This window comes from Vipera berus (genome assembly GCF_964194415.1).
Source record: "Vipera berus genome assembly, chromosome: Z".
Classification (NCBI taxonomy): Eukaryota; Metazoa; Chordata; class Lepidosauria; order Squamata; family Viperidae; genus Vipera; species Vipera berus.
In genome coordinates, this window is record NC_138205.1 from 113,278,039 (window position 1) to 113,291,154 (window position 13,116).

The window sequence follows — 13,116 nt, forward strand, 5'->3', positions numbered from 1 at the left end:
ACCTGGCTCTAAAGAAAAAGCATTTACAATCGTGCACCCAATAGCCATGCAGAAACTGGATCCTAAAGCCGTCGGGCAAACAGCAAAAAGCTTGGAAACCTTTGGAAAGGTTTGCATTCTCTCAATGGCCAGGTGATTGGGGCAGGAAACTCTGAAAACAGCCACCATTTCTGCAAGGAACTGTGAGAGTACTGAAAATGGTGGCTGCATTCAAGAGGCATGGGGAACACTATGGGGTCTCATGGGGCAGGATAGGATAGAGAGGTGGGGGGTGCTACAGTGGTTGTAAGGGCAAATGGACTTCAGGGGCACTGCAGCTGTCATAAATTTGAAACAGGGTTGTGTGAAGCTTTTGGGGTGGACATAACTTCAAACAGCTGATAAGGGACTGGCCGTAACTCAAGGATGCTGTACTACTTACTGATGAAGTTCTTTGCCTTCTTTTTCAGTGATAAACTGAGATACTGAGGTAAATAAAACTACTGCAGTATGTTCAGCGTAGAAGACCTTCTGGTTTCTCATGGATACAAGCGATCTAAAAATCCTACCAGTTCATCTGAAAATCAAAATGATGGAGTTCAGCATGAAGCTACTGGTAGGCGGTCTGGTCAGGCAACTCGGAATGGATTATCAACCCATCCTGGAGCCATACCCAAGACCAATAAAGCAGGGAGATATCAAAATGACAATGAGAATAAACCTGTCATCCAACCAAGGCAAAGGAATGTTTACCATGAAGATTTCTCAGGTCCAGGCAATGCGCAAGGAGGGTGAGTATTTTTTCAATTTGCTCAGCTGTTTGTTCAGACAATATTGAAGCTCAGAGACCAGCAGACTTAACTTGGTTGAAATCATAAGAGGAAGTAACATGTACTTCAACAGGTTGAGTGCACTACATTTATCACAGTGAGAAAAAGTGTGGCCAGATGATCTGTGTCCCTACCTCTTTAATATTAATAATTTAGGTGAGGTTAATAGGCAACCTAAATGACTTTTTCTGTTATGTTTTTGCATGTATTTGGACCTGGAGAAATACCCTTCTCCAGATACCCTCAAACAACTGAAGAAAAAAACACTGCCAGCTTTGCAAGCATTTTAACTGTTACATAATAACAATACAAATATCAATATAAAATGGTTACTAATGGTTACTATAAGGGATGCGGTGGCTCAGTGGGTTAGGATGCTGAGCTTGTCGATCAGAAGGTCGGCAGTTTGGCGGGTCAAATCCCGAGTGCCGCGTAGCAGAGTGAGCGCCTGTTACTCGTCCCAGCTTCTGCCAACCTAGCAGTTCGAAAGCACGTAAAAAATGCAAGTAGAAAAATAGGGACCACTACGGTGGGAAGGTAACAGCGTTCCATGCACCTTTGGCGTCTAGTCATGCCAGCCACATGACCACGGAGATGTCCTCGGACAAGCGCTGGCTCTTTGGCTTTGAAACGGAGATGAGCACCGGCTCCTAGAGTTGGAAATGACTAGCACACATGTGCGGGGGAACCTTTACTTTACCTTTTACTTTGCAACCTTTGCAAAAAATGCAGTATGTCCCCTCCATTTTGCTCTGTTTATAGCCAAACTATTTAATCAAAGAGGGACGTTGGAAACGACTAGCACGCATGTGCGGGGGAACCTTTACCTTTACCTTTATTTAATCAAAATATGAAAAAGGCTTCAAGAATTTCCTAAATAGTTTCTCAGAATTGGTGAGCGTTCTTGTCTCCATGGCAAAATTATTTTTTCAGCACTATGAAAACTTTGAATGGCCTCTGCAGAAGGAACTTGGTCTCTGCAGAAGGAACTTGGTAAGTGAGTTTATCTATACTTTCTTCTGATTCTGGAATCAGAAAAAAGTACAGGTGGATTTCACTTATGAATTGCCTTGTGACTGTTCAAATTTATGATGGTGCTGAAAAAATAACTTTGCAGCCAACACATGTATTAATGTCTCACAGCATTTGTCTGAGTCACATGTTTGACATTACTGTCAGTTACGTGTCCTGTGCCTGACCCATATTTTTTTCCCTATTTAGAGCTTGTCTAAACATATGATCTCTTTAAACAATTTCTCCTGTGCCTGCTCTGCTTTTCTCTGCCTTACCCCAGAATGGAGCAGTTGCAGAGAGTACAAGAGAGTAAACAGGCACACAATGGGGAATATACTGAGCTGTTTGTTTAGTATTATGAAACATTAATACATTTCTTGTTAATTATTGCCTAACACTGGGATGGGCATTCCAAAGGGTATGGAAAAGGAAAGCACAGTCATGGCCATTTCCCACTTAGCGACTGGTCCCAATTGTGGTTGCTAAACAAGAACTACCCCAATTATAAGGACTTTTAGATTCAGGATTTACAGGACAATAACTCCTCCATGAAGTCAAGGAAATAATCTTTTCTTTGTGAATTAGCGTTGTATGTCACTAAATTTCCAAAAAGAAGCGGAAACATGTTTATGTATAAAATAAATAATGTAAAATCAAGTTGTGACTCTTTGCTAAACTGAGGTGTTAAAGAAGCTCTAATCTGTTAGATGCTTTAAGTCTAAATTTTAGACTCTATTTTTTAATCATCTATCTTGAGCATCAATCAATCAATAAAAGATAGTAAGATGAATATACCATATTTGATGCCAAAATCCTTTTATAGAAAAAAAAGCCTTGTTCCTATGATATCAGAAGTTGAACTCTGATCTTCTTTGATTAGAGAAAGGACAATATCTGCATTTACTTGTAACTGAAATCTCCTTATGACTTTTATGTAAAAAACGGAAAAAATAGATTCATGCTTTTGATGACTAGACAGGATATATCATAAAAAAGAGAATTACAATGTAACTTCAGAAAAAGAAGTTACCGTAAATATAATTATATTTATTTAAAAAAACATACACCAGTTAAACCTCAGCAGCTTTGTTATATCATAGCAAATGTGGCCAAATCTTTTCCTAGATTGATCAAATGACTGGGAGAATTATAGTACCACAAATGAAGATAATTAGTAGTGCAATAAAATATTGCAGCTGATTTCCAAATCATTTAACCCATCAATTTGTAATATTTGTAATCTGTGTGGCTTATCAGTTAAGCTTAGTAGGTTTATTGGGGGGGAACTGTTTTGGAAATGTAAAAAAAAATAAAGTCGACATAAGACAAGAAAACAATGCCCCAAAGGCATATTAATATAAAATTCTACATGATGTTATTAAAAGCGAGAAATCTCAAACTGAATTTCACCAAAGCAAATATGAGCCATTCTTGGAGATCCTGTTTAAGTCAGTGACCTTGCCATCACTTTATGAAATGTTTTGCCTGCAGCTAGTTACAAATGCACTTTTGAGCTGAAACAAACTAAACACAAAAGATTACCTATTTGGAGAAATATTGTGTTGATCTGCTGCAGCTGCTTATCAACTAATAATAAAGTTGTGGCTCATTTTTGTTTTAAAAGACTAATGGCAAAAATCACTCTCAAAGCTAGAAAGATTATCCCTGATCTCTCTCTTTCACTACAATTTTTGTGGTGTTGTTTTTCTTTAATGTGAAAAATAGTTCATGCAAAATTGACCCAATTTAGAAAAGGTAGCTGCTGCTCGCAGTTTGAGGAAAAGCTAATTTCAAAACTGTTATAAACATTTGTAGAGAACCTACTTAATGTGTAATATATATTATGGCTGAGAGAATTACTGAATGACTGATTCCATAATATGAGTGATTGAAGAAAGCAGTAGATTACAAGGGCTGCTGTTGAAAATGGATGAAAGTATAAAATGACTGCAGCCACACTACTGAAATGTTTGGCTAACTTAAAACATTAGCTGTTTACTTGGTAAATTTAACCCTTTGTTTGTTTCTGCCTAAAGGAGGAATGTTTATGTTGTATGTAAAAAAAAGGAGTTTGATGCATGGACTATGGGGGATCAGTATTTGTATTAATTATATATTCAGGTACACACACTTTTTCCTGGCTCTGTTTCACATTTTCTTCATCTTCTGTAAAGTATGACTTGTGGTAGACACAATACCTTCAAAATTGATTTTATCAACAATTGGCAATGCTAGAAAGACAACATGGGGAAAAGAAGGCTGGGTTTAGATTGATTGTTTCTTTGTTGCTTATTTTTGTTTTCTGGAAGTGAAACTGTCTTTAAGATTTTAAATTAACATCTTCCTAGGTAAATGTAATATCATCTTGCTTGTCAGCATATGCTCCAAAGTGAGGGGAAGAATTGTCTTCTAGTTTATACAAAATTTCTTTCACGCTATCTGAGATTTTGGTTCTGTTGATTTCCTGCATTGCCTCAAACTACTGTTACAGATATCTATAAACTGGGAGAAATTTTTTTCTTCCCAGGGATCATTTGAAGGTCAAGCTAATAAAAACTAAGTATTTAACTGCACACACAGAAAAATACTGACTACTGTTATAATTCAGGGAATATAACTGTACAGGTTCCAGCACCATTTTGACATCCCACAGATGTATACCTTTTCAAACACCTCCATTTTTGTTTTGCTAAAGTATTTTGACCTTTTTTTAATGTGCACCTTTAGTTGGGGAGCAGTCTTTGCCACAACTTTAAAATTGGGCATGGTTGTATGTCTCCAATTGACGGTTTATAGAATTACAAAAAAAGATAAGATTTACTGGATGGCAGGCTGTCCTGAAAAGAATTTGTACAGTTAAAAATAATTTGTGTTTTAAAATCTGTTCCACGTTTACAATTGTAATACTTATTACAATTTTAAGAGGTCAGATCTGAAAAAAAATATTTTGTCTATGTGGCAGACTGTAACATACAGTTTCCTATCATATATACATTATGCTGAAGAAAAAGAGGCATATTGATTACAAAATATAGCTACAATCTGAGTTCTTTTGTGGTTGTGAAAAGTTCTGCAATTCAGAAATGTGAGGAAAATAAGTTGAGTGTCTTATGATTGTGGCTGGTTCAGATTCTTTACTAACTTAGATCCGGAGAAAAGAAAACATTTACAAAAATCTTTTCACTGGTGCTTCCTTTCATTTGCAGGCTTTTTGACCAATCACAGCTAAGTAGGTCTTCGCACTCCAAGAGAGATAAAGATCTTGCCTACCAGAGAAGACAAGGCCAAGATTTTAGTGTCCATGGTTATCCTGACAGAGTAGACTCTGAAACAAAGGGAATGGCTGCAGCTTGTGCCTTGTTTGAAAATGAGAATGAATCTCAGTGGGAGACTGAAGAAGGATTAGATAATATGAGAATGAACGCAGGGGAGACCATGAAACCTGGTGACTACAGATGGCAAAGTTTGAAGAGAGAAACCCGGAACCAACCAACTGCATTGGGACGACGTGAATTTAACACAGATAATAAAGAAAGGCTGCTTCAGGATGTGTATTCAGGAAGACAAGACATTGCGACTTCCCATATGAAGAATAAATCACAGTCTTTCCCAAGAGTTCCTCCACCAGAGAAATCTAACTCTGCTGAAATTCCTTCTTTAGTTAGCAGTAAACATCATAAAGTAAAGCCTGAGTTGGAAACTTGGAAACACTCTGAACCGGCAACTAAGCCCAAGTATGGCAGACCCCTGAAGCCACCTTCATATGAATTTCATCAACAGACAAGGGGAATCCTAGAAACCAGTCCACCACAGGATGAACAGCAAAACCACAAAACCACTTTCTGTGTGACTAAAGTTAATGAACCAGTTCAAGATCCTACCTTAGAACCCCCTTTGTACATACCTCCCCCATGTTACAAATCTCCTGGTCAGCAAAGTAAGAATCAACATGTCCCCGAAGAAGTGCCTGACTACGATACATGCTTTATTAAGGAAATGCAGTTGCTAGAGCAGAGTATTTGTTTTAGTTCTGAATCTTCAGTTAATCAGCTACAAATGGAAGATGAGCAGATTTTGTACAGTAGTCAAACACACGTGAGGCATCGTGAGAGACACCTGTCTTCTGTTCAATATATTCCTTTTGATGACCCTCGAATACGGCATATTAAAGTAATACATCCAGCTGACCATCAGATGGATGACCAAATGCGAGATGCAAATAATACTAATTCAAATGTCTATAATAAGAATACTGTGGAAGAGGAGTTCAATAATTCAGGTTTCGATGTACCAGACTCAATAAATATTGCTATGAAATGCAACCAGGTCTCTGGTAGCAGCAGATGGTTGGTGGAATCCAGTATAGATCAGGATAGTGGTGCCTTGTCTACCCAAACAGGCTGTTATGACACAGGCAAGGATCTGAACTGTGAATACCCAAAAGACCAGCCATCTGCCGAAAGCCCAGGTGCAACAGAACTCTCCTCTGAGACTCTGACTAAAGTGAAAACCTTTGAACCTGGAACTGAGGTTCAAGGCAAAAACAATTCAAAGAAAAAAACAAACGAGACTATATTTTGCTTGGTATCTGTCCCAGTTCATTCTGAACTGAACATGCCCGATTCTGATAGGAATAATAGTGTAACTCAGGGTGCCAGTGAGAAGGATGGATCTGAAGATCTGAATCACGATCTGAAAGAACAGAGTTTGCTAAGTACGTCTTCTACTGATTTGGAGCTTCAAGCCCTTACAGGAAACATGAGCAATAAAAACAAATTACAGAAACAAGTGTTCCAGAGAACAGACTTCAAACAAATGAATGATTTCAACTGCAAGGAGCCTACAAAGCACAAAGAGCTTCAGTATTCTGGCTCATGGCCATGTGATAGGTATAAAGACAAGGAAACCCAAACTAGTTTTAAAGAAGAACCCAAAATTCAGCAGCCTCTCCATGGTCTACAACCTAGGAAATCAAACACACTGACCAATGGTCACTTGTTAAAATATGGGTCATCTACTACAGAATCAGCCCCAAGTAGTTTACCTACTGATAACAGGAAAAGTAGACCAATTCCTCCCCCTAGGAAAGCTCTGGGACATCTCAACAAGCCCAGCAAAACTGAGTCTTCTAGGACTATAGTCCTTAATCCCAAAGCAGGCCACAATGTGTCCTGTACTTCATCCACAGGGCTTCCTGGGTGGAGAAGTGAACCCAGTTTTGCCCATAAGGAAGAAAGGAAATTGCCTTGTAGTGTCAAAGAAGCCTTTGGGCAGTTTCTCTTAAAGCCTGTTAGCCGACGTCCTTGGGATGCAATAAGTGAACTAGAAAGTTTTAATAAGGAAATTCAAAAACAAGAAGAAAGGAATGAAGATGATAAAGAGAATGAAAAAAAGCAAGAGAGAAACGAGGAGGAGGAGGAGGAGGAGGAGGAGAAAGGAAATACAGAGGAAAAAACTTGCAGAACTGATAAAATAAGCCTGGATCACAGATGTGGGGCATGGTCACAAAATGTAAAATCAGGCATTCCTATGTTTAAAAAGGAAACTGATAAAAGTAAACCCGAAAGTGAAAATGCTTCTAAAAGTTCAGATGCAAGAGTTGCATTTAGTGATGTTAGGAATGTTAGATCGGAGGAAAGAGAAATGGATGAATCAATTGAGGAAAGAGAGGGAAATGGTTTAAAACAAAAACAGGAAAATGCGAGAAAGATTATTAAACGGGCTATTAGCTTGCATCCAATGAATTCAAATGTTTCAGGTTGTTCGGACAGTAAAAATTGCTCTAATCCATTCAACATTCATTCTATGGAAGCCAGCGTCGAAAACCATGAGAACAAGGATTCTGATAAGATGAAAAAGGCAGCAGGCAGGAATATCCCTGCTTCAGAAACAGCATCCGTAGCACCGTTATCCTTAACAAAAAGGAACCAAGGGCGCTCTGAACCAAATTTGAGATCTGTTGGGCTGAATGTCAGTGAGGGCACACACGTTCTTGATCCTTCTACAAAGAAGATTCCCTCGAATGAATTGCTTCAGGCAAGAGCAGTCAGGATCCTGGGCATAGATGTAGCTGTGGAATCTCTAACAGCGGATAACAAAACTCTTCCCGATGAAGACTCTGACTCTGATAACATGGCACGGAGCAACGAATTGTCAAATGAAAAGATACCGAGAGCTGAAATGAAAACCGTTGTGGCTTCTTCCAAAGAAAAGCAAAAAAGTGGTTGGCCAAAGAAAACTTTCATTGGAGAAAACATCTTGCGATCAACGAAAGGCCAGAATTCTGATGAGGAAACAAGGGAACAGTGTTTTCAGCAGCATCCTGGTCTTAGCAAACATCAGGAGGACCATGCTCATTCTGCTGAATCTCCTGTGCTTCCATTTGCTGAGAGAAAGTCACTCCCCTCAAATGTAGAGAAGAAAGCTAAAAGCACTTCAAAGGTGACTGTGCCCAGGCAAGGCAAAGTTGCCTCTGCTGCAAGCCGAGCAGCCATGGATCGTTTGGCACGGATGAAAGAAGTTGATTCAGTTTCTCGTATGAGACGTCTCAGCGTAAAGAATGCTGGATCAGGTGAGGATAGAGATGAGGATAAACAGCTCAAGGAACCAGAAGAGAAAGGAAATGATGCCAACATTGGCCGCACTGAATTTCCCTGCAAACTGTCGCAAGGCAGTTGCGTTTCCAAGCGTATAATCTCACTGAATAAAAACGAACATTTAGACAATAGGAACACAAAGAAAAATGGAAAAGATTTACTTAGCTCAGGTAAGATACAAGTTTCTCCAGGATTTGTATGGTGAGCGCGTTATTGGGAGATGCATACATATTTTCCCAGAAGGGTCTTAAAAAGAAAATGTAATTTCCTGTTTCAGTCTTAGGTCTGAATTCTGCAGTTGCGATTTCATTTTTGGCAAGCAAACAGGAGATAGTCAATAGTTGAGATAGGTAACCCTACCAGATGAACCAGCTGTTTTGGGTTTGGGCTTTTTTCTTTTTAACAGGTATACAACATTATAAATACCCTAGAGTGGAAGATGCTGTAATCCTGAAGGAATTTGCTATCTTCCTTTCCACATGATCATTCTTATGCTTTTAAACTCAAATATGCATTAAAGGTAACTTCCTGGGTTTGCCTGCAGTGTTCACATTATGCTTTCCAAAAATGAATAGAGAAAAATAAATGTTTGGATCATCTGGTGTTTAAAGTAAAAACAGTTGCCCCACTTGCTCAATGTGAGATCTCATAAAAACCAGGTTCTCCACTTTTATATTTTTGTAGAGTTGTTAGTTGCCTTCAGACTCTCTTTGTGTAAATGTACAGATGATCTGAAAGCTGAAGGTACTTTCAGAACCATTTTTCCAAATGGTTCAGTATAATTTTCTTTCTTCTTATTGCTTATTTCATATTGTTTATTCCCACAGTGGTTCCATATTACTTTTGAGCAGAGCTAACAGTTTTAAAGGGACGTGGTGGCTCAGTGGGTTAGGACGCTGAGCTTGTCGATCAGAAGGTCGGCAGTTTGGCGGGTCGAATCCCGAGTGCCGCGTAGCAGAGTGAGCGCCTGTTACTCGTCCCAGCTTCTGCCCACCTAGCAGTTCGAAAGCACGTAAAAATGCAAGTAGAAAAATAGGGACCACTACGGTGGGAAGGTAACAGCATTCCGTGCACCTTTGGCGTCTAGTCATGCCGGCCACATGACCACGGAGACGTCCTCGGACAAGCGCTGGCTCTTCAGCTTTGAAACGGAGATGGGCACCGGACCCTAGAGTTGGAAACGACTAGCACGCATGTGCGGGGGAACCTTTACCTAACAGTTTTAATTTAGCTTAGTTCTTTATTTAGTGTATAAGAATTGCTTTAATCTTATCTTCCATCATTCCTAGTGATATGACTAAACATTATAGATAAGATGGGAGGTGGAATCTTAACATTCCTGGCAGAGAACAAATTGGGGAGGATGCCTTAGAAACTTTGTTGTGTATTAGACAGATATTCTATTTGGGGTCTGAACAAAGGTGAGGGATTCCAGTAACGAGAGGGAGGCAAGATTGAGAACAAGATTCAAAGGTGTGCTCCAAACAGAATGTTTTAATGACATTGCTTTAATTAATTTTCTTACCTCTTTACAGTCTGTTAGGTAAAGAATAATCATATGTGATCTAAAATATGGGGTGGCTTTTTCTCTCTCCACCAATGGTGATCCTGTTTCAAAGACATTTATATTTTTAAGGAATGACTTCTAAGGTAACTATAAAAAGTAGCTATAATTTTTAGAATGAGACAGTTGGCTTCCAGAAAAGCCACAATGCAGAGAGCGTGCCTATTTGCATAGTGTATTGTGTTTTTTTAAAGAATTCTCCGGATCCTTTAGGTGCTTTTCCATGCTGCTATCCTTATCAGCAGGCAAACTTTAATTAATACTTCTTTGTTGACATTTCTTAGTGGTAAAATAAAAACTTCTATTTACTTTGAGTCAACAAAATACTTTAAGTTTTTGTGGTTTTAATTTTTTTCATGCTCACAATAGCTCTCTAATACAAATAGAATATAGCATAAAAAGGATGGATAATATAAATCACAAGAATTTAAGTCCATCCAGTGACATCGATGAGTATATTATTAGCTATATCACTCTTGGAAACTGGATATTTTTCTAATAACATTGAAGGATTAGCATCACTAAATTAAAATTAGTGAACCTGAAATGCCCATAGGTCTCATTGGGCCATTTGGCGCACATGTTGCTTTTATTATAAATCCACTAGATCTGTCTAGGAAAGGTAAATACTGCAAACATATTTATATGCAAGCTTTCTCTTTTTAAATCTCTTATTTACTACGAAGAAATTGGCCACATAGACATGCAAAACATCTTGCTGTACATTCAATTGCATTTAGTGCCACCTGATAAGAAAACTTGACAGAAATTAGCTACGGTATTTATTAAGAAAGCACACCCTTTCCTTAAATAGAGTAAATATTGAGAACTCGAATGTGTTGTCATCAGAAGTCAAGCTAAAAGCAATAACCCCTTATGAGCTAAGGATTGATTCACAGAAATCAATCACCCTCCTTCTCTTTTTGTGCAATTGATAGTAATAGCATAATTGAAAACTACAAACATACTAGAAGCCTCTTCCATACATACAACAAAGAGTTAGTGTGAGTCTTCATTTTTCTAGGATAGTGCCACTAATAGTGTTTCTTTGCAATCCTGAGATCAGGCCTACTAAAAATTACATACTGAATATATCCTAATGAATCATGAAAAATTACGGTGGTCTGAAAAATCTGTGGTGTGAAAAATCCAGGTTCTATGGTTGCAGTATTGACCTTTCTTAGATCATTTTAGATCATGGTAAGTATCAAGTTAGATGAGATTTTAATGAATGTTAGTTGTAAGAATGACTCCTGAATATGTTGAGTCTTTCATAATCAAAATCCTACATAGACATAATTGTTATGAATTGTTAGTACTAATAATCATGCTCACTTCCTATTTTACAGAAGTCTATGATCCCAGCCGGGTTGAAAGGGTGTGATACAAAAAGAACTGGCTTTCAAGAGATTTCAAATCTTTGTGAGGCATTTTCCCAAGTGGCACCATGTGGAAATATCCTTAAGCCGCAATGTTTAGAGTGTGTTGGTAGAACATCTTAACCTGCTAGAGGAGGAAAACAAGTCTTTATAGTGAATGAATGCTTTCTGGAACTTGCATGAAGGAATGTGTGTATATGCACGCATGCAAAGATCTCTTAATCTGGAACCATCTGTTTTTCAAAGCATTAAGACTTAATGCCTCTACTTGGCATGGATTGGCCATTTTTAAACTGAACCGAATAGTGTTCAGTCAGGATGGTAAACAGGATGGATGTGGGAGGGGCTCAGGGAAAGGGTTGCTTATTTCTCTGTAGAAAATGTAAACAGGAGAGATTAAGAAAATTATTTCTGAAGGAAGAATGTGAATTTCTGAGTTGAATATCCAAAGTTCTGAACTCTCAAACCTTGTTGAGCATTGGCCATAAAATGGCCTGCAAGAGAACCACTGTTGCCTTTTCAGTTCAAGGGGATGCCAGACAACAGGACTGAATGCCGACTGACCAACTGTGAAATTGGTTTGGACTTGGTCTGAAACGGCTTTGAGTGGAATTTCTTCCTTCTTACATGTCAAGACAATGCAGACAAATGCACCCTTGGAGGAGGTGAACCCAAAATATGGCAGATCATTTTGCCGCCTCTGACCTCTAATCGAATCAAACCAGGATCAACTCTGCTCTGGCTGCTGCTCTGCCCTCACTGTTATGTAGTTAATTCCATTCCCTTTTTCTCTTTGTAGTTTGGGCTTAACATTCTATATACCACCAATTTGCTTGTCTATTATAGCACATCCTTTTCTAATCCAAGCAACCTTTTTGCAGAATGTGAAATGTATTTTTCTATAACATAGGCAGTTTGCCAGTTTTTTTCATTGGTAAGATCCCCCCCCCCCGCGCCAACACTTCTAGGTGAGTTTTTCAAAGAAACTAGCTAGGAACTTTATTTGTGCATCTTCTACACATTCCACATTAGCCTCTCTCTACAGCTGCCATGCTGTGTATTATAATATTTGTTTACTGTATGTGTATATAAATATAAAGAAGGTACCTAAAACTAGATAGGCTTAATTTTCTTACTGCTTGGATTGGTTCTTTTAAATAAGGATGGTGCCGATGGTGGTTCAACTGATTACTTTCTACCAAGTTAACTGCCAAAAATTTAAAAAGAGCAGTTTAATATGTTACATCCTTAAGTATGTAAATTTTGTAGTGATGCAAATACTGAAGCCTTGTACTACAAGCCTTATACTACCCATTAATAGAAATAGAAGTCCTTTGCCTCCATTTAATTCTTGGAGAAAATCTGGAACCATTCATATGTAATAACAAGGGACGGCTCTTGTTTTCACTTCCCTTTATGGCAACTCTAGCAATAAGCAACACAAAAATGTGTAATTTCAGTCGTTGATGCCCAGTGCCATTTTATTGGTGTTGTGATTTGTGCCTATATTTGAAACTCTTGAGCCAGATTTTGTAAGCACCTCTGACTTGGTACAGAAATTTAAAGAATTGCCCTGCCTTTATGTTTGAATGTTGTATTTATTATATCTGTTTTGTTTAATGGCAAATTATATAGGATTCATACTTGTAAGCACACAAAGAGTTATTTTGTCACTTAAAAAAGATTTTCAGTTGAATTGAGGACAAACCTTATTCATTTCTCCAGGAGTAATAGCAGTTTAATTTACTCAAAGT

General features: G+C 38.3%; 1 protein-coding gene across 1 annotated transcript; it reads left to right on the forward strand.

The window, feature by feature from the left end:
- Positions 1 to 489: 489 nt before the first annotated feature.
- On the forward strand, positions 490 to 11,639 carry JCAD (junctional cadherin 5 associated; the record flags this gene model as incomplete). Its single annotated transcript, XM_081346276.1, has 4 exons — positions 490 to 770; positions 5,030 to 7,238; positions 7,278 to 8,589; positions 11,333 to 11,639. 4 exons carry the CDS (start codon positions 490 to 492, stop codon positions 11,365 to 11,367), a joined length of 3,837 nt encoding a protein of 1,278 aa, XP_081202402.1. The 3' UTR covers positions 11,368 to 11,639.
- Positions 11,640 to 13,116: the final 1,477 nt, after the last annotated feature.